This window comes from Protopterus annectens, chromosome 2.part0, assembly GCF_019279795.1.
Source record: "Protopterus annectens isolate FY-2018-M chromosome 2.part0, PAN1.0, whole genome shotgun sequence".
NCBI classification, from domain to species: Eukaryota; Metazoa; Chordata; order Ceratodontiformes; family Protopteridae; genus Protopterus; species Protopterus annectens.
In genome coordinates, this window is record NC_056728.1 from 1,765,001,526 (window position 1) to 1,765,026,099 (window position 24,574).

At 39.1% G+C, this 24,574-nt stretch overlaps 1 protein-coding gene across 3 annotated transcripts in view; it reads right to left on the minus strand.

The window, feature by feature from the left end:
• TMCO4 (transmembrane and coiled-coil domains 4) overlaps positions 1 to 24,574 on the minus strand; it is a 1,335,578-nt gene that overhangs the window by 1,063,531 nt on the left and 247,473 nt on the right. For all 3 annotated transcript variants that reach the window (XM_044061794.1, XM_044061793.1, XM_044061795.1), the window contains exon 3: positions 18,996 to 19,173. In XM_044061794.1, the coding sequence (XP_043917729.1) occupies positions 18,996 to 19,173 (178 nt within the window). The remainder of the gene's footprint in view (positions 1 to 18,995; positions 19,174 to 24,574) is intronic.

A 24,574-nucleotide genomic window follows, 5' to 3' on the forward strand; every position in this document is an offset into this window, starting at 1 on the left:
AACTCACATTCATTGAAACAGCATTGAAACCCTCATTCAAAGAAAATGCATCTGGCCAGTGGCAGATAAAGATTAACTTTGGGCTGTTTTCACATCATAGGCCCCTTGCACATGAAACATACATGTGTTATTTGATACACATTCCTGATTGTATTAAATTATATTCCTTGTATAATACAGTACAGTTGTTAGAGGGTGTTATAAATTTATTGTTTTGAACATTTTTTCCAGTAAACAATGAAACAAAATGCATGCATCAATAATGACAAAACTGCCCAATTCAGAACATTTCCATCATAAAAGTCTACTCAAACTTCTACAATCCACCAGTATCAGTAAATATACACAATCTCTGTAGATGTAAAACTCATCTAAATAATTCCACATCAAAAGATCTGTAACTAATGAAGAGGTTGCTGCTAGCAAGCAACTTTATATTTCATTGTTTCATCTACAAATAAAGTACTTGCTGCCCTATGTTACATTAAAAAATGATAAGTTAGTAATATTACAGTAGGGAACGGATGGCAAACTGAACAGGTTCATAGTTACTAGGTATCTCCTCCAAAGTGGACATTCTTGGGACTGCAGCATCCACCTTTTTACAAGTACAGTATCAGCAATGCATCTACATACTGTGGGACTAGACCCCACAGCCTTCTGCATCAAAAGCAAGCACATTACCTATTGTGCTATTAACAATGCAAGGCGACACAATATAAGCAGCACTAAACTTCTCTTCCCCTGAAGCTCGCAGAATCCATTCGACTCTCAACTTTGCAGCACAAGAAATCTGGGGACAAAAGCCCAAAAACCAGGGACACATTTTAAACATTGCTTGTATAATCTTGGAAAGTTGCTAGAATAAAATGATGTGTTACCACCATACATTTCACTACCACGTCTTGGTACCAGGTCTCTGTGCACTACAGTCAGACCAACATACCACTATGCCAAATCAGCTGTTTCTTGAAAATCAGGAAGACTGAAACTTAAATGGCTATCATTTAGTGAATTCAGTTCTCACTATAGCTCTCAACCTCTTGGCACAAAACACTTGGACAAAGCCAATAATGGGGGAATACAGTCCCCAAACATATTCAGTGAATTCAGTTCTCACCAGAGCTCTCAACCTCTTAGCACAAAAAACCTGGACAAAGCCAATAATGGGAGAATACAGCCCTAAATACAGGCACACTTTTCAAATATTGATCTTCTAAACTTAGAAATTTGCCAGAATAAAAGGTTTTGTGTTACCATGTACTTTCTGAAGAATATGAAGTCTGAAATTCAAATGCCTGTCATTATTTACTGAACTCAAAATCCAGAAAACCACAGATTTTATGAGGAACAGAACAGAACAAAAATATGAGGCAAAAATCTGAATAGTTTTCACAAGTGGTGGTGGGTAGGGAATTCAGAATTCAGGCCCTTGCTACCTGCACCCAAGGTACAGGGTTTAAGCCTGAGTTACTCTCTAGCCACCATGTATATCCTTGGGTTTGAGCCTTTCCTGAGTTTCTCTCTAGCCATCAGCTATATATACACACACACACACACACACACACACACACACACACACACACACATGTTATTCGACGAATGGGAACTAAATAAATATAATTTCACTAATCCTGACTTCTTGCGGTTATAAATTCCCATAATGCTTCTACAGTTGGCCAGTGGCATGCAAATATCAAGTAGTCATTAAAATGCAGGTTTGAGTCATCTCTAATAAAAGAACAAATGGCTCAGTGTACCTACGTTTTTACTAAATAAAAGTAAAATCAACATGAGTAAAATCATCCTCCTTCCCTCTTCTTGACTTCGAACAATGCAGGATCATCTGCCTGATTATGATATTTTCTGTTTTTGTATTAATAGAAATATATACTTGTTCACTGCCTGGTCAGACTACGGAATGCAGAAGCTTTTCATGCTATAACCTCTAGTCTGTTTATAATAAATTAATCACAACATTTGTTACATTTATATTTTTTCAGAGGGAGTGCTGAGTCAGTCAGTGCTCAACTGTACTAAAGATGGACAGCAATCATAAACAAATAAATGAAATATGCCTTGCCGCCTTGCCTTACTAGTGACACAGTCCCTGTTATCTTGCTCTCTTGCTACTGGATGCTTTGCCTTAGAGGCATCATTATTGTCCATGCAGCACTGTATGCTAAACTAAAAAACAAAGAAACTAGTGGTCTTAAATCTTCGTTGATGAGCTCAATCACAACAATTTCCAAAACTCATGAAATCCAGGTAGTGTTCCAAAGCAACAAACCTTTATTCATCACACACAAGCAATCCTCAGTTACAAAAAATAGAAATATTTTAACAATGTTAATTATATCAGCTTTTATATACTTAAAAGTAGGTGTGGAAAATGTACATATTGTTTAATTTTAAACCAGCCTTTTCCTAGGCAAACAGTATAAACAGGGCCGTAAAAGTGCATTATAGAACAAGTACCCACCCCCACACACTACTACTGATTAGATCAAACTAAATCCTAGTTAAGGAAAATACTAGCTATCTATTTGCAACCCACATTCCAAAATCAGGTATTAAGAAAAGCATAAAATACACATAAAAAGACTTTTAACTAAAATCGCTTTTGGCTACCTAATGCAATAAAGCCTTCATCAGGTCTGTGACAAGAACTATCAACAAAACCTGCTGTTGGGACAGGTTTGTCTCCTTGAGGCTGCCCTGTCTCTCGGATAGACTTCTCAAACACATCAAACAGACTAAAATCAAGAAGAAACACATAGCTATCTAACCATAAACATAATCTAACCAGAACACTATAAATATAAAAATACATTTGTCTAATAATAGCATCCAGTAAATATCCATCCATGTGTATTGTATGCTAAACTCTGTCAATCTATTACAAACATATGTAGCCATAAGTTTAACAAAGTCAACTAGTTTTTCAAACTACTCAAAGGTACCTGTACATGTAACTGTGTCTGGCAAACTATCCAAAATCTACACCCCTCAATGTACTAGCTAATCATTCACAAGCATGCCTAGCAAGACCTAGAATGGAACCATTCAGATATAAATGCGTGCTGCTCCTACTCACATGCCTAAAGCTACAAAGTAATATCTTGGTGCAGTTACCTAACATATGGCAACTTATAAAAACAATAGTTAAGGTCCTTGCAAGATAAACTCACAACAGTTTTTCTTTTGTCAGAACTGTAGCATTTTGTGTGTTTTTAATGCTTTAGTGTGCCTTAAGTTCTCTTCATCCTAATATTGGCTTGGTTTGCATCTCTTGCTTGCTTTGCTGTTTTCTGTAGGCATTTTTCATCTTACTATATCTAAGTTGTGAATACAAAAAAAAAGATCTCTGTGATACAGTTAATTTCCCTGTTAAATAAAGTAAAATATCTATCATACTTGTTGCATGGAAAAATAAAAGTATGCAAGTCCAACACACCAACGAAATCATAAAAACAAGCATAATCTTTTGAATCTTGTTTGGTTAAAAAGGTCAGCGAATTTGTCAGTACTTTCAGTGTGGCTCACAAACATGGTATATTTACTTATTTATTTTATTTTACATTTGTTAACTGGGGGTGTCTGATTGAGCTGAAAAGGCCCTTTTTTAGCAGGGGCCCAAGAAGAAAAGCTCCACATAGAAAAATTACAGATACATTTAGTTATTTAGACAGGATTAGTATACACACAAATTTACAAAATACATGTTTTTACAGTGGTATGCAGCACATCAACAGTTACAGTGGACAGAACAAACAAACAAATATTAATTTAAAAATAAAGGTAATTAATAGATTTGTGGTATACAGCTGAAATTTGGAACATATTGTATACTGAGTTAGTATGCATTCCTACATGGAAAAAATCTACACCTACTTGATAAAGAAAAGGGTGCAGGTATGTTACTTAATACCAACTCTGCAACTGGTACACAGAATGCGTGCAACCCAGCAGCAGAGAAAGGGTATCAGTGTTACCACAGTTCACAATAGCAGGGCAGTGTGCAAAAGGTATTATTATACATGGTACTACTGCACTATTCCAGAGGTCTGCCAGCTAATCATACACCCTTGACCAATGGATGGGAGATCGCAGATATACCCCAGGGATTACCTCAGTGTCACTGCTCAACAGAGGCACAGCAAAATAATGGGTATAGTTCCCCATACTAAAGGGGTGGCGTAAGCCACAAAACTATGGGCTAGGCTTGTAAATGCCCTCGGGCAGATAGCCTAGTATGAACCTATGAACCTATGAACCCCCAATCACCTATATGACAAACGACAAGAACTACTCCTGTTGCCAGTGGTGGAGAGTGAGCAAAGAGGTGTACTCTGCTGCTCACTAATCTGGAAACAGCTCTTGTTTCTACAGACAGGTGTAGTATGCACTGTTTGAAAGCTCGCACATTCATTTATGCATATTTAGGGATATAAAGAGTTACTAATTAGTCATTAAACAATAAAGGTTAGCAGCCTAAACTTGCAATTTAACAGAAGACATAATAGAAAGAGTATGATAAAAACATTTGTCTGACTCACTGTGTCAATACATTTTTATCTAAACTCTTGGTGTATCATCATCATCAGTTTCATCTACTGTCCTCAGCATCACTAGCAATCTCTATACTGGGCATTCATTAGAGCTACTAAAATTCCCCTGTGTTCAACATATTTGTGCTAGTTCCTAAAAGTTAAGAAAATGTTTATACTCTTCAGACAGAAATAAGGGACATTAACATTCACCCCAAAATCCTAGCTCTCCTAAAACAAACCTTCAAACCCAAATCTACACTTAATTTAAAATTAGTAAAAACACTACATTTCCAACTAAATGAACTGTAAAAAAATAAACTCGAAAATGAATGCCCAGAGTCAAGACAAGAACCCAGTTGCAGCTCCACTCAGTTTATTGGCAAAATCTCAATACACCATTAACACTTTTCTATTCCACATACAAAATCGCGTTTTCGTCCTGACAACATAGGACTTCATCAGATGAATGCTTCCTACCCAACTGATGCTTAAATACTTTAATTAAAACCTAAAAACCAATAAAAACACACTCATCAATTTAAATTTGACAAATCATGTAACTGATAAATTCATTAATATTCATATAGACTAATGAGTTTTGTTAATCCATATAACTCATTGATGTTTTATAAAAACTAGTTACAACTCATTCTGATATGATATTTTACTTATGTTCATAAAACTATTGTTAAAAATTATTTACTAAACCATTATTATTTTACATTGATGTTTGTGATCAGTAGTAATAGGTGAAAATAATTATCCAACACCCTCTAGTGTACAAAGTTGTTACTACATCAAATTTTATTAGCTCTAAGTTTTAGAAGTGATGTTATGGAAAGAAAATCATTCATGCCTGGTTTCTTTCCTGCTTCTAAACTGACTTGCCACCACAACTCCCTACTTTCTAAAACATCGTCCCATGGACCCCCTCTAACATCTAATTTGATTTGTTCTAAAACAAACAATTGGAAACTATATTCATTACAATTCTTGGTGTGTTTGTAGAGTGCATTAGTTTCCTTTGCTTTTGCCAGGTCATACATATGCTCGTATATTCGCTTTTTTAAGCCCCTCTAAGTCTTTCCAACATAAAAAGACTGACATTTTTGACAAATTACCAGGAAACCACTCTATTGGAATTACAATTATAAAAATCTTTACTTTTTATTGTTCTTTTTCTACTTTCCACATACACTTCACCTTTATTAATAATGTGAGGGCATTGCTGGCACCTACCACACTTGAAAGTCCCCAACCTTCTATTGCTCACAATGTTATTCTCCTTTCTTGTTCTCTCCAACATATTTTTTATACTTTGAGCATTTTTGTATATTACCTTTGGTCTGATTTTTAAGACTTCATCCATGTCGGTAAGTGCTGAGAATTTGCCCCATTCCCTGGACAATATTTCATTCATCTTGTGATTTGTGGAGTTAAATTCTACCACTAAACTTTTTTGAAACCCCTCTTCACCATTAATACCTTCCTTGCTCACTTCATTCATACCAGAGCAATGCCCTGTTCCTATTATAGGCTTGAATCTACCTGATCTACCCTCTTCAACCTCACTTCTTATATTCCTTACAAATTCCCTAGGATAACCCCTTTCAATAAACATTTCTTCTAAGATGTTACATTCGTTCCCAAAATCTAGTTCACTGCTTGTCATTCTCGAACCCCTTACAAACTGCCCCTTAACTATATTTTTCTTGCAGTGTAAGGGGTGAGCACTATTAAAATGTAAAAAGGAGTTACAATAGGTTTCTTTCCTATAAACTCTACTTTCAAACTTATAATTCTTTTTGTATACTTCAACATCCAGATATTTCAAAGTTTCCAAGCCTATTGTGTATGTGAATCTCAAAAAACCAGTAGTTGAATTTATATATTCGAAAAATTCCAAAAATATATCTTGCCCACCAGTCCAAAACATAACTATATCATCTAAAAACCTATGGTATAAAGACCAGTGTTTGTTAAACCTGGAATTTATAATAACATTTTCTTCCCATTTCGAGAGTACTATATTAGCATATGTAGGTGCGCATGCTGCACCCATGGACACCCCCATTTTTTGCTGGTAATATTCCCCATCAAAAATCAAAAAATTATATTTTAATACTGTGTCCATGAATGCAGCAGTAACTATTTTCTCTTCTTGCGTCATCTTTTGATCAAGAAAAATGCTCTCTTCAAACAACTCCATCCCCTCCTTATATGGTATACTGGAAAAGAGGTTGATAATATCAATAGTAATGAAAATAAGGTCCTCACTGTACAAACTTGGACTGAGTCCCCTTAAAAAATCCCAAGAATCTTTCAAGATGACCCTGTTGTTAGTCCAAATGTGTTTAGTTTTCAAATCTATATATTTTGCCAAAGGTTCTGTTTTCGAACCCTCGGCTGAAACAATGGGTCTAAGGGGGGGGGGGGGTTCAACCAATTTTTATGAATTTTGGGGATACCAAACGTAGTGGCTATCCTTGGCTTTTTTACCTCTAAAAATTGTAAGGTCTTGTTGTCTATTAACTTTTCAACAACAAGATCCTGTAATAACAGATCAATTTGTTTATATGCTACCTGTACTTCATTCCTGGATACCACTTCGTATCTATTTTCATCTTTCAAAATAGAGTTCATTTTCCCCTCATAAATTATTTTATTCATAATAACTATTCCCCCTCCCTTATCTGGTTTCATAATTCTTACTGACCCATTGCTTCTCAAGTCTTTTAATACCCTATTTCCCTCTACACTCAGATTGTAATTGTGTCTATACTTATTGTTTTCATCAGTTTTTCTGACCTCTTTTTCCAATACCATTTCCAAATTTCTTAATTGTGGTAATAATGGTGGGTTAAAAATAGATCTCCTAACTAATTCTGATCCCTTCACATTATTTCTATTCAACCCAGCTCTTGTAGCAAGAATTTCCAAATTAATTTTTCTCATAAATAACTTTACATCCAATAAAGTTCTTGTTACATCTCCTTTATATAGTGGGATGTATTTTAGTCCTTTACTTAGAAGTCCAAAGTGGTCCTTTGTAAGTGGCAAGTCACTAAAATTGTAAATAGAAAACTCATGAAAAGTATTCTTAACATTATCTACTAAAATTTGATCATGTACATCTTCATGGATCCTAGGGACTGGGGTATACTCCACTAGTATCTCCCCCTCCCCCTTCTCCCCCCCCTTATCTGAAAATTTCCCCTTTTGTGATGTGTATAATTGTTTTGTTCCCTATCTATCAAAGGGGGAAATTCTGTGTCATACACCACATCATACCGTGTGTCATCCCTCCTTGAATTGTTCTTTTTCCATTTATTGTTAATATCAAAAACATCACCTCTAAACTGGGGGGGCTTCGGGTAACTAGTGTTAGTATCATACTCATGTATGTCCCTATTTAGTTTACCCATCATCCTCTGTATGACTTCCTCACATTTAACATCAATGTCATTTCTTATTTTAAAATATTTGTCCCTCTCCTCTCTAATACCATGTACCAAATCATTTTTAATACAGGCATCCAATTCATCAATTTCCCTACCTAAAACCTCCTGATTTCTATCATTTTCTTCAGTAATGAGCTGGACTATTTCCAGTCCACATCTATTGAAAACTTTTAACAAACTATCATGAAAAATAGAACCCGGTTGTACATTATTTGGGTACTTGTGTACCCTTAACCCCTTAGGCACAATTTCCTTTTTTAAACATTCTTTTAAATAAGCGTTTTCAATGCTATAAATTCTATACTTTGTCATCATATTATACAATTTATCCAATTTGACAACATATGAATCCCCATCCATTTGCCTATTTTTAGAATTAATGTCCGTTTTAAAAAGAAAGTCTTTTCTTAACCACTCAGTAGTGGTTTTCATATTAGTTTGAACAGGACCTTTGAAAGCTGAAGAACCATTCAGCGTCTTTGGTCTAGCGCCCAAATCAATAAACATTTCGCCTCGTTCACTCCAACCCCAGCTTCCAAAACTCTCTGTGTTACCATTGGGTTGAAATCAGTTTCTTCAAAAACATCTAGGTCGCCGGCTTCTTCCCCATCGCCAGTTAGCTCCCTTTTTCGTTTGGACTGATTTCCGTTAGACGCTGTTATTCCATTTCCGTTGACACACGCATTACTTCTGGTAGGAAGCAAACTATGACACAAGGGCGTTAACAGATCTATCAACTCTGTCAACTGGCCAATCAATTTCAATGCTCAAATCAAAATCAATGCTCAAAGTATAAAAAATATGTTGGAGAGAACAAGAAAGGAGAATAACAGTGTGAGCAATAGAAGGTTGGGGACTTTCAAGTGTGGTAGGTGCCAGCAATGCCCTCACATTATTAATAAAGGTGAAGTGTATGTGGAAAGTAGAAAAAGAACAATAAAAAGTAAAGATTTTTATAATTGTAATTCCAATAGAGTGGTTTACCTGGTAATTTGTCAAAAATGTCAGTCTTTTTATGATGGAAAGACTGAGAGGGGCTTAAAAAAGCGAATATACGAGCATATGTATGACATGGCAAAAGCAAAGGAAACTAATGCACTCTACAAACACACCAAGAATTGTAATGAATATAGTTTCCAATTTTTTGTTTTAGAACAAATCAAATTAGATGTTAGAGGGGGTCCATGGGAGGATGTTTAAGAAAGCAGGGAGTTGTGGTGGCAAGTCAGTTTAGAAGCAGGAAAGAAACCAGGCATGAATGATTTTCTTTCCATAACATCACTTCTAAAACTTAGAGCTAATAAAATTTGATGTAGTAACAACTTTGTACACTAGAGGGTGTTGGATAATTATTTTCACCTATTACTACTGATCACAAACATCAATGTAAAATAATAATGGTTTAGTAAATAATTTTTAACAATAGTTTTATGAACATAAGTAAAATATCATATCAGAATGAGTTGTAACTAGTTTTTATAAAACATCAATGAGTTATATGGATTAACAAAACTCATTAGTCTATATGAATATTAATGAATTTATCAGTTACGTGATTTGTCAAATTTAAATTGAGTGTGTTTTTATTGGTTTTTAGGTTTTAAAGTATTTAAGCATCAATTGGGTAGGAAGCATTCATCTGATGAAGTCCTATGTTGTCAGGACGAAAACGCGATTTTGTATGTGGAACAGAAAAGCATTAATGGTGTATCGAGATTTTGCCAATAAACTGAGTGGAGCTGCAACTGGGTTCTTGTCTTGACTCTAGGCATTCGTTTTCGAGTTTATCTGTTTACATTTGGAGTGCCTTGGACTTTTGTTTTTTTTTTTTTTTTTTTTAACTGTAAAAAAATAACTGTATACATTACATTCAAAAGACAGACATGACATCCCCCCAAAAAAACATACCCGAGCTAAAAGAAATCACTCAAAATAAAACCTTTGGCAGTCCAAAAGCACATCAGTGTAACTCATTGCCTCTACTGATAGCATATAGTGGCACTGCAATAGCTGCAGCTAGCAAATGTGGCTGGAACATCACCCCCAGCAGACCAACAGGACTGTTGAACAATACATAGCGGTGATGTCGGTTAGACAGCAGACAGTCCTGATGACATGCAGATGTGTCCTGCTGTAAAAGAATGGGTAATGGGCCAGCCCACAGGCATGAAACGTTTTCTGAAAGCTGTGTGCACAATTATGTCCTGCTTTAAAAAACAAATAATGGGCCACAGGCATGTAAGGTTTTCTGCAAACTGTGCAGCACAGTGTGTCCTGCTGTGAAAGGTAACAGGTGATAAGCATGTAAAGTTTTCTGAAAACAGATGATGCATGTGAGTCAGACACTTGACTTACATCAAGTTTAGAAAAATTAAATGATGAGAGACTGAGACTGTCTGTTTCCATCACAAACAACAAATGAAGTAGCTAGGTCAGGACTCAGGAGGATTCAGAAATCTTTCCTCTGTCTCTCCATAGTGTGTAGGTTTTAGAAAGCCATTTGTAATGGTAGCACACTGGCAACAAGTAACCACAATTATCTGTACTGCCTGCTTCTACTGATTGTTTCTTGCTCTCTTTTTCAGAAAGACAGTGAGAACCAGTCAGTAGCTATCCTGCCATTCACGTCACGTACGTGACTGCGGACGTGGCAGTCCGACCCCCTTCCACTTTACTGTGCAGTTACCGCACAGATTTCTGGGCAGATCACACTGATGCAGTACTCTCCATAATCTAAGCTGCCTTTACAGCAGTCCGAGACAGTCCAGATTTACAGAAACTATATTAAAAAAAACGGAACTCATTGAGGAATGAGCAGGTGCAGTTCGAGTTCCGGGACTTTGAGAATTCAGTCTGACTCGTTTACAAAAGCACTAGTCAGCTAGTTTAATTTAAATATTTTATTTTACAAACTTAAATGTTCTTTTCTTTTCTTCACACAGCTGGGGGGGGCTGCAATCCTACAATCCGATGCAATGAGCCTCCACTGCTTTTATGGTTGAAATGTTCTGAATTGGGCAGTTTGCCATTATCTGTTCATAGGTAGGTACTAGGCTATCGACCCAAGGGCCTAAGTAAGCCTAGCCAACAAGGTTCCCTGGCTTACGCCACGCAAGAAAGTTAATTTCATGTGCCCCTGTTGAGCAGAGCCACAGAAGTGATCCCTGGGATGTATTTCCTATTTCCCATCCAATCATCAACATTTTTCTTGAACAGTGCTAATGAGGAATGTTGCTTGACATAGATGGGTAGCTTGTTCCAGAGGATAGGAAGTAGTAATCTATCCCTCCAGCATGTCCTGTTTACTGTGACAACAAGGTTTAGGTCCCTAGAGCGTGTAGCTCATAGGGATTGGGATTTCTTTAGGTGTAGCATGTCCAACAGCTCTGGGTTTAACATAGCTTTATATGTTAGGCAGAGATCTCCGTGGAGTAGGCAATATGCTACAGAGTAAAGTTGGAGATTTTTGAGATGGTCAGTATAGGGTATCTGTTTGAGGCCAGTAATCCTCTTTGTGAGGTACTTCTGTGGCCTTTCCAGCTGCTGCAGATGTCTTGTGAGGTACATTCCAAAAGGGGCGTTAGTACTCTATAATGGGTCTAATGAGTGATGAGTAGAGGGGAACAATGACCTCTTTTTTCCTGAATGAGAACCCTTTTGTGATGAGGTCTGCCGCATAGAACGATTTCCTGACTACTGTGGCGATGTGATTATCAAAGGAGAGACTACTGTCCACCTGGGTCCCAAGGTCTCTTATCACACATTCGGCATTAAGTAGACTGCCGTTTATGTGGAAGTTCATGGGTACAGAGTTTTTACCAACGGGGATGACAATGCACTTTTCTGCAATAAGCTTGAGGCCATGCCTCTGACACCAGGCATCTGTCTCAGTGAGGCCCTTCTGTGGGATGTCCACATCATTTGGGAACTTGACTATGGCTCCTAGTTTGTAGTCATCTGTGAACTTCGTTAGCCAGAGGCCTTCTGTGTTAGCCTGTACTTCAGAAAAGTAGATACCAAGCAGGAGAGGTCCCAGGACTGAATCCTGTTGTACTCCACTTGTCAATGGTTTGAAGTCAGATTTGAAGTCTGCAACTTTTACAGTGTGGGTTCTGTCAGTGAGCCAGTTGGCAACCCATCTTGTGATGTAGGGATTTATACCTAGTTTAGTGAGTTTAGCTATAATTCCAGAATGGGGGATGGTGTCGAAAACCTTGGAGAGGTCAAGATAGGCTGTGTGAACCACCTTACCCTTGTCTGCGGCTTTGGTGACTGCCTCAAAGAAGTCCATCAGGTTCAGAAGGCATGATCTGCCTTTCACAAACCCAAACTGGGTGGGGTCCAGAGTTTGGAGGTTACCAATATCTTTGTTTATAAGTTCCATGATGATACATTCCATGGCCTTGCAGACTAGGCTCGTCAGGCTAATAGGGCGATAGTTTCCAGGATCAGTGGTGGCTCCACCTTTGTGGAGTGGGATAACTGTTGCTGTGCACCATTCAGTGGGCACAAAGCTTGAAGTGAGATGATGATTGAACATGGTGCTTAGGTGGGGAGCCAGTTAGTTCTGAAGTTCCTGTAAAATGCAGCCTGGGATGTTGTCCAGTCCCATGGATGCTGTGTTTTTGGTTTTAGAGAGTGCAGCTTTTACCCGCATAGATGTGATTACAGGGATTCTGCATTCTTCCTGTATAGATATGGGCCCTTTAGGGGTGAGAGAGGGGTAAAGTTAGCACTGAAGTTAGCACTGAACCTATCTGCCAGGATGTTGACAATATCAGTTGGTTCTGTAATTATCGTGCCCTTGTACTATAACTCAGAGCAGATCTGGGTGTTGCCATTGAGATTCTCAACATAGCTATAGAATGCTTTCTGGTTGCCCTTAGAATCAGTGGCAATTTTGTTTTCGTAGCTAGCTTTGGAGGATCTTATAAGGGATCTCAGCTTCTTACTGAGGCTGACCAGGGAGCTCCTACACTCATGGGATTTTACTCTCTTTTGCAACAGTTTCTTCCTTCTGTTGTAAAGTTTGTTTATGGCAGGGGACCACCAGATTGGCTTCATTTTTTTTGGAGGATAGCGTCTTGGTTCTGTTTGGGATAGCACAATCCATGCACTCATGTAAGTACTTATAAAGTGCATTTGTGTTGGATTCAGCAGTCGTAACTGTATTGTCCATCTGCATGGGTGTCATGAAGTTTGCCACTTCTGTCTTAAGAGGCATGAAGTTGGCTTTGGAGAAATTTTTTACTGTGGTTTCCTTAATGGTGGGTGGCGGCAGGATGTGGATCTCTAGGGTGATTAGCTTATGGTCCGATCTGACCAACAAGGAGTTGACTTCAGGTGTGGAACACCGGTCACTCATGCTGGTAATGAGTAGGTCTAGGATATTGTTGCCCCTGGTAGGGGTGTGGATAAGTTGATCCAGGGCACTGGAATTTATGAATTCCATAAAGCATTGAGCAAAGGAGATGGTGCATGAGTAGTTTTCTCAGTTAATCGTGGGGTAGTTGAAATTGCCCATTATTAGGGTGTTTGGTTGAACCCTAACATTTTCCAGTATATCAAGAAAAGAGGAGTGGGAATCCTGGGTCACGGTGGGGGATCTGTAGCAAGCTACAATTTGGATTGTAGTTTTGCCCAGAGTTAGTTGCACTTGAATAACCTCGGATGCATTATGCTGTGCAACTAGCCTGGAGGTGTGAATATCCTTAATGAATATAGACACACCTCCGTCTTTGGTGTTCTGGTCCAGGTTAGATGGCCGAAAAGTGTGGCATGAGTTATAGTCTGTTAATGCAGGGCTGCTCTCTACAGCCTTGAACCAGGTCTCAGTCACTGCACAGATATCGATGTTCTCCATTTTAAGGAGTGCCTCGAGTGGGTGCATTTTGAGATTTAGACTTCTAGCATTGAGTAGCACTACCCTCAGTTTTTGCTTGCCTGTTCCTGTTATGGTGGTAAATTTGTCATTTGAACCTTGCCTAAAAAGGCACTATAGGGGTGGCAAGACCCTTAGCCAGTATCCAGAATCCCAGTGGTGACAGGTGCAGGCCATCTCTGGCAAAGCATCGTTGTCTGTCGACCATGTCGTCCCATGCAGACAGATACTGGATCCCCTTAGAATGACACCAGAAGCTTAGCCAATTGTTGAAGCCAATCATTTTGTCATTGTACTGCGGTATCATTCTGGGCGATGGCAGGATGCTACTCAGAGCTAGGGTCATACCTGCCTGGGCTACAAGATCGGACAGCTCTTCCATGTCTCTTTTTAAGTAGTCCAGGGAGGTACGTCTCAGGTCGTTCACACCAACATGGACAATGACAGAGTTATATTTGTACTTGTGGAGTGACCTGAGTGCGTGGGTTATGTGGTGGATCCTGGCACCCAACAGGCAGCTGACAGTAACCTTCTCCTTGTTTAGCCTGGTGAGTGGGACATCAGTGTGCCTGACTATAGAATCACCTATGACTAGTGTGTTGGGTATGTTGTTTTGCCTTATGCGCTGTGGTTTATTGGCACACTGAGTCTGTGGGCTATGTGTCATTTGGGTTGTGTTGGGGGGTGGAGGTTGCTTGCATTTCTGCTTTGGAGGTCTCTGTTGCTTGAGCAAATTATTATTGAGAGCCTCTGTGAATGTTTTTGTGTTTCTATGTGTGGATTTTGCTGGTGCAGGTTTAATGGGACTATGTGATGAGTGTGGTGTGGTGCACGTGTTTACCTTCTCCTCTTGACTGTCAAGTTCAGTCTTGGGTGGCGAGAGCTTTACCTCCAGTTTGGCTAGATAATTGCATCTCTCACAGGTTGTGATGCTGGATAGTAGGATGAGAGGGTTGCCTGTGTACGTGAGGCAATTGCTACATTGCCCCAAGATGCCCAGATTCATCAGATAGACAGGAGAGAACACTGGGAGCTGACCCTTGGACATGCCTGAATAAAACAACTACTTTCCTCTAGATAAGTGAGGAAAGTGAGTATAAGAGCTGTTTTTTTCTAAGCAAGTGAGGAAAGTAAGTACAAAAACTGACTGCCTCTAGGTAAAGAGGAAGGTTGAGTGTTGTAGTAATTTGTAGCTTATTTAGTGCTAACAACAAGTTCTGAACAAGTGCTGAGCACGAATAAGCAAATGTAAGTGCTAAAACTAAGAATATGTACATGGATCTTGTGGTAGATAGGCTACCCAGTGCTTACCACTCCCACTGATAAACTAGAATGCTTCCCTCCAACACAGAAAAGCTTGGGGGGCTCAGAAGCTTACAAACAGTCCTGGATACAGCAAATCCGTATCTGGACTAGACTAGGTACAGGAAAGGTGGGAAACAACCACAAATACAGGCTTTTAAACCAGAACGTTGAAAGAGATGGAAAAACTGCCAAACGGCCAATAAACTACAATTTCTGGGCCAGAAACTACTCTTGTGGTAGATAGGCTACCTAGTGCTTACCACTCCCACTGATAAGCTAGAAGGCTTCCCTCCAACACAGAAAGGCTTGGGGGGCTCAGAAGCTTGCAAGCAGTCCTGGATACATCAAATCTGAATTAGTTACAGGAAAGGTGGGAAACAAGCACAAACATGGGCTTTTAAACCAGAAGGTTGAAAGGGCTGGAAAAACTGACCAAATGGCCAAAAATCTACAATTTCTGGGCCAGAAACCACTCTTGTGGTAGATAGGCTACCCAGTGCTTACCACTCCCACTGATAAGCTAGAATGCTTCCCTCCAGCATGGAAAGGCTTGGGGGGGTCTCAGAAGCTTACAAACAGCCCTGGATACAGCAAATCTGTATCTGGACTAGACTAGTTACAGGAAAGATGGGAAATAAGTGCAAACGCGGGCTTTTAAACCAGTAAGTTGAAAGAGATGGAAAAACTGCCAACGGCCAATAAACTACAATTTCTGGACCAGAAACCACTCTTGTGGTAGACAGGCTACCTAGTGCTTACCACTGCTAATGATAAGCTAGAAGGCTTCCCTCCAACACAGAAACACTTGGGGGGTTCAGAAGCTTACAAACAGTCCTGGATACAGCAAATCTGTATCTGGACTACACTAGTTACAGGAAAGGTGGGAAACAAGTGCAAATGCAGGCTTTTAAACCAGAAAGTTAAAAGAGATGGAAAAACTGCCCAAATGGCCAATAACCTAAAATTTCTGGGCCAGAAACCACTCTTGCGCTATATAGGCTACCTAGTGTTTACCACTCCCACTGATAAGCTAGAAGGCTTCCCTCCAACCCAGAAAGGCTTTTGGGGCTCAGAAGCTTACAAACTGTCCTGGTTACAGCAAATCTGTATCTGGACTAGACTAGTAACAGGAAAGGCAGGAAACAAGCTTAGAAATATATATATATTTTTTTGGAAAGTGGGAAGGGAGAAAGGAGAAACAAAAGACAATTCAAAATTAAGGACATAACTGGCTTGCCCTTCACAAATGGTCTCTATTAGATAGAATGAGCTAGTGACACTAGAGTGGAATAGAGCTGGGATAGAGCTGAACAGATGGGACTGGTAGGAGTGTCTGTAGTCAAAGTATGATCTCACTGTACTCTGTTGAGTGAGCAAATGACACAGACCCAGGAGGAGTGTTCAAACACAAATTTACAGGAGGGGCTGGCAATTCCAAAGCCACCAAGATTAATACCAGAACAAGAACAGGGAGGGCGGCTGGGAAACTAACTGCAGAGACAGAGACCACAGTATTTTATGAAACAATTAAATAGAAAAATAAATAACTACAGAGAGACACATACCACAATATTCAATGAAACAATTAAATAGACAAAAGAATAAAATGCAGTACAATCTTTAACACTGCAAATTTGTACTTAACTCAGCTAGTAATGCAGATGATTGTAGGTATGTAGCAGACGCCAAACAACTCAGATACTGAGCAGTAATAAATTCAAAGATATGTGAATAACACTTATAAATACAGAGAAACTCTCTAGGCTAAGAGTTTAACACTGAATATCAATGAAGTGAAACACAATAGCCGTCATTAACTGCAGAGACAGAGAGAGACCACAGTATTCTATGAAACAAACAGAAAAATAAACTACAGAGACACAGACCACAATGTTCAATGAAACAAATAGACAAAAAATAAATAAAATGCAGTACAATCTTTAACACTGCAAGTTTGTACATAACTCAGCTAGTAATGCAGTTGATTGTAGGTATGTGGCAGAAGCCAAACAACTCAGATACTGTGCAGTAATAAATTCAAAGATATATGACTAACACTTATAAATACAGAGAAACCCTCTAGGCTAAGAGTTTAACACTGAATTTCAATGAAGTGAAACACAATAGCCCCCACTAACTGCAGAGACAGAGAGATCACAGTATTCTATGAAACAATTAAATAGAAAAAAAAAAAACTACAATGAGACACAGTCCACAATATTCAATGAAACAATTAAATAGACAAAAAAAAACAATAAAATGTTACTAGGTTTTGTTTCACTGCTTACTGCAAAAATGTTCAAAACTATACATTTAAAACACACTCTAACACGTGGTCCTGTATTATACAAGGGATATAATTAAATTATTGTATATTATAATTAATACAATCAGGAAGGTGAATCAAAGAACTTTTGCATGTTCCTAAAAACGAGTGCAATGGGCCTATAATTTGAAAACAGCCCAACTTAACCCACCACTGGCCAGATGCATTTTCATTCCATTATGGTCACCTGATAATGAAGTATTACATACATTTCGTGATTAACATTAATTTTGTAGTTCTGATAAAGTTCATTAAAAAAAAAAACACTTAATAAAACGTTTGCTCCTAGATCAACATATCCATAAACAATTTTTTTTTCTTTAAAAATGTACCTACAAAACAAACACTTGAAAGCTCTGCTGTGAGCTAATATGTTGTCAGATGCACGCACCTTGGACACCCACTTGCAACCAAAAAGAAACAGCAAAACTAAGACATTACTATATCTGCTTCTTTCACCAGTTCAGAGTCAGATGTCTCTTTTGAGGCTGTTGATAAGCCCACAGACTGTTCAACCTCTGAGCCTTTCCCCTCTGTGGCCTGCCTAGACATAATGCCTACATTTCCTTAGTAAATACATTTCAGTGAAATCATAGTTGTTAAAACAACCCCAGACCACCACCACCAAATGTTGGCACTTAGCCAAAATTAGGACAAGATCTGGAGTATTTATTTAATTTCATATGTAAATAAGAAAGTAGAAAGACTGGGTAAAGCTAATGTGCACCTGATAAGAAAAGGAGAAATCAAGCACTGCATGAGAATGTCATGAAATAGAGAGGCATACTATAGAACAGAGGTGGACAAAAGAAGAGGAGGTAAAAATGGCATGGTTTTCAGTAAATTATTACTAGGGATGCAACACAAGGGTGGTGAGGAGGCAGGGACAAGGGGTAAAGGCTAAACCCAAAGTTTATTTAGATAAAATGGGTTGCAGTGGAGACAGATGTTAAAGTTTTATAGACACTATCAAAACAAAGACAGGAAAGTCACAGGACAGTAAAATCCTGCGCAAGAAGACTGGCAAATGCAGAACTTCAGAAATGTTTTTAAGGTAGAAGAGAAAGAGGACTTCCTACATAAGAATTATAAATTCTTGCACCTACTTATGGCTGTTTAGGGCACTGCTATACATGTGTACCTGAGAATGTATATTACAAGCTGTATATCATTTTATCTTGCTTATGTTGTTCCTCCTTTTTTGCTACTTCAATTCCTTGCACTAAGCTGGTTTGTCTTTATAAAAAATATATTGTATCTTAATTATGCTTGTTAGAAAGGTTAGTATATTCCATATATGTGATCAGAAGCTATAACTTGCAAGGTGTATGCCTATTTCTCACATTTATTATCATTTATTGACAGTTTTGTTTTTCTTATTTTTATGGAGCTTATCTTACTGGGCCTCTGATGAAAAGGAACTAAACTAACTATGCCAACAAACAAATGCAAATATACAATAAGCTCACCTGGGCAATAATAACTGGCTTGTCCTTTATAACAGAATCCTTTAGCAAAACACGGGCAAATGTCTCTTCAGTCCCTGTTTCTGCATGTCCAGTTGCAAAAGCTTCCATGACAGGTATCACAGAGTCACAGAGCTCTAGCCATTTCACCAGATCTTCCACAAAACTGTTTCGAAAAGCACTGCAGATAATGAGACAACATGCCTGAGAACTCACAATCAGAACCAAAGTAATTTCTGCAGTTATCATGCTGCATATTTTGTTAAATATGAAATCCATCAACTGTCCCTATTTTGTGTTGTCTGTTTCTTTAATGATCTTAGACACCTATGAATAAGACAACTTAATTCTCACACATAACATTTACAGCATTACTAAAAGCTTTTTAAGGGCACGACAACCTATGAATCTACAAATAATTATGAAAGTAAAATAAAACTGGCAGTTCATTAACAGTCATATGTAATGTAAAAGTTCTACATTGTCGAAGTACATTTCAAGTAAAAAGGAACAATATATCCTAGTCTGGCTGTGTGTCACAGGATACAGCTCTAACTCTGACCAAGAGACTGGGGTTTGAGTAGCAGCACTGGAGAGGCATGATGGGGAAGGAGAGGAGTGGGGAGAGTTGTGAGCATTCAGAGAACACATAGAGAAGTGAGGTTTCTTCAGTGGAGACCAAGAAAGAGACATCCCATGCCTGAGGGAAGGGGGTGGGGCTTCTTGCTGGGGACATCCTTGGTGGAGGTGAAGGACGACCAGCAGCCAGCCTACTACATGTTCCCCTTTGGCTGTGAAAGCTGGGTATCCACAAGAAATGTAGCTAGGGCTTAAGGAAAAAAAACACTTGAACCATCCCTAGACCCTAATGTCGGTCTAAATGACAGCCCCTCATGCCAGGGATAGGAAACAAATGTGCCAACTGGCCATCTGGGAGGGGGCTGATGGCTGGTAGGCAGAGAAAGCAAAGAAAGTAAAAAAGGGAACTTATCCTAAATTAAGGAAGCCAAAGCTAAAAACAGAAATATTAGAAACACCAGAAAAAATAAATGGATAGCCCTGTTAGTTAGGAGAACTAATGTTTGCAATTTCCAGTACAGACAATCAGAAATAAGACTTTGCAGTTCATAAACAAGCTTAGGCAGCAGACCAAAAATGCAGTGAGCACTCTGTTCTATGGCAGACCCCATCAAAGACTGATGTATGATAAGCTTGCATGTTTAATGACTTTAGCCAGCCCAATGGATGCATGTTTGGTGCCAGGGGAAGGAAAACAGTACTGACTAACAAAAAAAAAGAAAAAAAAATTGGACTGGGTAACCTGCATCTCATTTTTGCTCCTAGAGAGAAAAATAAAGCCATAGGTAAAATACGGGCTCCCCTAACAGCCCACATCAAGAGAGAGAGAGAGAGAGATGAAAATAAATAGAAAAAAAATGTTTCTGAATCAGCAAGAATAAGTACAAATTCTCTCTCTCGATCTAGCTAGTCACCCATTTATTTATTTAACTAGTTGTTTGACCATGGTAGTGTAGTGATCTCCATGGACCAACTTCAGGCACAATATGGGCGAATACAATCAAATCAAAGCCATTTAGAGAGGTAGACAACAATTCTGAACATAAAGCAAAAGCAGATAAAATGTTCACTCACCTTCATCCATATTTACACAATAATTACACTGTGGTTACAGCTATAAGATAACATAAGTAGATCATACATTTACTTGTAAAAGAGAAGAATTAGTGGCTATAATGCCAGGCAAGAGTATTTTATTGGTGGATGAATCTGAAGAGTTGTGACCCAAGAAGGACCAGCTCTTTCCTTCACATGTAACCACGTAGCTTTACTGAGAGTGAGACAGTGGTTTTCATAGAGAGAAAATGAGTGATAAAGTGAAATATCTTATGATTGTCTCTATCAAGGAAAGGTTTTTGCAGGAGACTCCGGATACAATGAGCTGTATTCAAATTAAAATAAAATAACTTTTTTTGCCAAATGTTCCTCTAGCAAAGTTTGACATTGAAAAGAGAACTTTATTGGCCCAAAAAAATGAGTTCATTTTACGTGTCTTTTTTTTGTTTTAGAAGATGAGGGCCTGCTCTAGCCACATGCCTAGATATTTCAAGTTTGAGTTTTTAGTCTGGATGTTACTACTGTCCATGATAGGGTGGATGGTGAATTAGCTAGTTGTTGATGAGTTCAGTAAATGTTGTAATCAACTATTAAGTGAGCAAGGTCATTTTCAAGTTAGGTTTAGATGGCTGGGAGGGGGGGGGGGCAGATCTAATTGCAACCATAGCACTGGTACAAGGTCATGTGAAAGTCTACTCATAATAGAGCAGGGGATCAAATATGGGGCCTTGAGGAACTCTCTTAAGCAATGGGGCTTCATCTGAGAGTACTGAACCTATTTTGTCAGATACAAAAGTCTCTCCATTATAGGCATGAATCTGTGCTAATGCCTCTATTTCATAGGTTTACAGGCTCACAGGTGTGTACTAGGCCAACGACCACTGGGGCCTTTTTAAGCCTAGCCATGCATCCCAATCCTCTGACAAGTTCTGGTACCCTTGGTAATGTAAACAGAGACCTGGCAAAAGTGAGCTGTGAAGTAGGATGTGCTCTGCGAGGTCAACAGTTTTAGTGATATTAACAAAGAGGGTCATCTGTGAGGTTACCTTATCCATGATCAACAAGATATCATCTGTAACAATCCAAAGCATGCAGTCACAGTATGGTGGATGACTGTTCTGAAGGGGAGGATGAATGTGGAGGACTTGGGGATACTATGAGAAATTCTTTCAGTAATTCACATGGTGAGAGCTGACTTGAGAACATTGTATGGTTTGAGACAGAAGTTGTTCTATGGGGATTTTTTCCTACTAAAAGGTTAACTTCTTTCAATACATGGCACAGTTTCTTAGTAGACAGAACTGTTTAAACTTAGGTTATTTTGAAAGCTTTCTAAGGGTGAAATAAATGCTCATGCTTTTCTGGGCTGGTATTGTTCTTCCACATTAGCCATGATTCATCACTTAATTGTATAAGCTGTTTCCGTTCAACAGTCGGTTATTTTTGATTGTTATGAGCAGCTGTTGAGTTGTGGCGGTGGGAGGGGGTACAACCTGTCTTGAAAAGAGTAGAGTTTGGGAAAGAGTATTAATTGCAATGTGGGCCCAACCCACGCTATAGAGGTACGAGTAAAGTTTGTCAGTGCTAGAACTTGCTTTAGGTTTGAATGATATTAGCTTTGGAGGTAATTTGAAAGATTGAATGCAGATATTGAAGCTGATGGGGCACTGGTCACTAAGGGTTAGGGAAGAATTTTAATGGTGGAGATCATAGCAGGACAGTCAGTAATTGAAAGATCTAGAAGGGATTGATCGCAGAAATATATTTTGGGCCCAGGTGGTTCCCTTGGATGAGGTTATGATAAGCTAAGAATTCAGCCATGTCTCTAGTATGTGGGTCAAGAAAACCTACATTTTACTTCTTAGGTTCCTAGGACGATACTAGGCTATTAGCCCAGAGGCCATTATAAGCCTACTCAAGAATTTCACCCATGTTCCCACAAAGTCAGCACCTGTTTTCTCTGTTCAGCAGGGACAGAGGTGGGAAACCAGGGGTACATTTTCTGTTTCCCATCCAGTCGTCCAGGCTCCTCTTAAAGAGGGCTAGTGAAGTACTTTGCTTGACATGGAGAGGGAGTCTATTCCACAGATGAGGGAGTCATTGGGACACAAATCGATCCCACCAACAAGTTCTATTAATGTCACAGACCAGGTTGAGGCCTTGCAAGCGGGTTGCGATAGTGGAGTTTGACTTACAGATATGTAGCAACTCCATCAATGAGCAGTCTGTAAGAGACTAAGTAGAGAGAGAGAGGGCTTTTAGCCTATCTGTACAGGATAGGTGTTTGAGACCCTGGATTTTCCTGGTCAGGAACTTCTGTGGTCTCTCTAACTGCTGCATGTGCTTGGCAAGGAAGGGGGCACTGCACTCGATTATGGGTCTAATAAGGGAGGAGTACAGGGATGTTATGACCTCCTTGTTCCTGGATGAAATACCCTTACTTATGAGGTGGGCCATGCAGAAAGTTCTTCCATCCAACGGAGACAACACATGATTGTCAAAAGTCAGGTTGGCATCAACCTGGGTGCCTAAGTCTCTCACGACTGATTGCATGCTTAGTACGTTATTAATGTGATAATTAGTGGGGACACCATTTTCACTAAACGGGATAATATAGCAATAACCCACGCCTGGGTGTGGGGAATGCTGGATTTACCCACGGTTGGTGTGGTTTGGTCACGAGGGCAAAGCCTAAGTGGCCAAACAAAGCCAACCGTGGGTAAATCCAGCATTACCCACACCCAGAAGTGGGTTATTGCTATTATACAATGACATTATTTAAGAAAAAAAATAATTACTTTTCTTAAATAATGGCATTGTATAATGCCTCCTTGCTGTCCTTCCGCAGCTGTCTGGTATTCTGCGGCAGTTCTAATGTACTGCGCATGCCTACGTAGTACATCAGAGCTGTGGGCAAAAGCAACGGAGAAAGCAAGATCTCTGTTGCTTTTTAAACACTGTTTTGCTATGTTAAATGAATTTAACATAGCGAGACAGCTTTAAACAAAGCAACGGAGAATATCCGTTGCTTTTTTAAAGCTGTCTCGCTATGTTAAACCCATTTAACATAGTGAGACAGTTTTGAAAAAAGCAACGGAGAAAGCAAGATTTCCATTGCTTTTTAAAAACTGTTTCGCTATGTTAAATGAGTTTAACATAGCGAGACAGCTTTAAAAAAAGCAATGGGGAATCTCCGTTGCTTTTTTAAAGCTGTCTCGCTATGTTAAACTCGCTTAACATAGCGAGACAGTGTGAAGCAATGGAGATCTTGCATTCTCTGTTGCTGTAAAAAAAAAAGAGTTATAGTAATGGAAAAAGTCTGGGCGACCGGACCTTTTTCCATTACTATAACTCTGATTTACAACGTGCACGCTGACCAATCAGCGTGCACATTTTTAAATATTTAATGGGGGGTCGTTGTATAATGATGCATTTCTTGACATTCAGTTTGAGGCCATGCTTCTGCCACCAGTCAGTCTGGCTAAGGCCCTCTTGGAGGATGTTCACATCACTAGAGGAATTCATGACAGTGCCCACCTTGCAGTCTTCTGCAAACTTGGTCAGTCATAGACTGGTTTTGGCTTGCACCTCAGAAAAGTATACCCAAACAGGAGAGGTCCCAATGCTGACCCTTGGGGTATGTCGCTTGTTATGGGTCTAGTACCAAACATGGCTTCCCCTACTTTGACTGAGTGAGTTCTATCAGTGAGCCAGTTAGCTACCCATCTGGTAACATATGGGTTGATGCCTAGCTGGTAGAGTTTATCTATTATGTCTAAGTGGGGAATAGTGTTTAAGGCTTTGGCTAGGTCAAGGTAGGCGGTGTGCACTGTCTTCCCCTCATCCATGGCTTTGGTGACGGTTTTGAAGAAGGCAACCAAATTTAACAGGCATGATCTTCCATTGACAAAACCAAACTGTGTGGGATCAAGTGTTTGGAGGTTGCC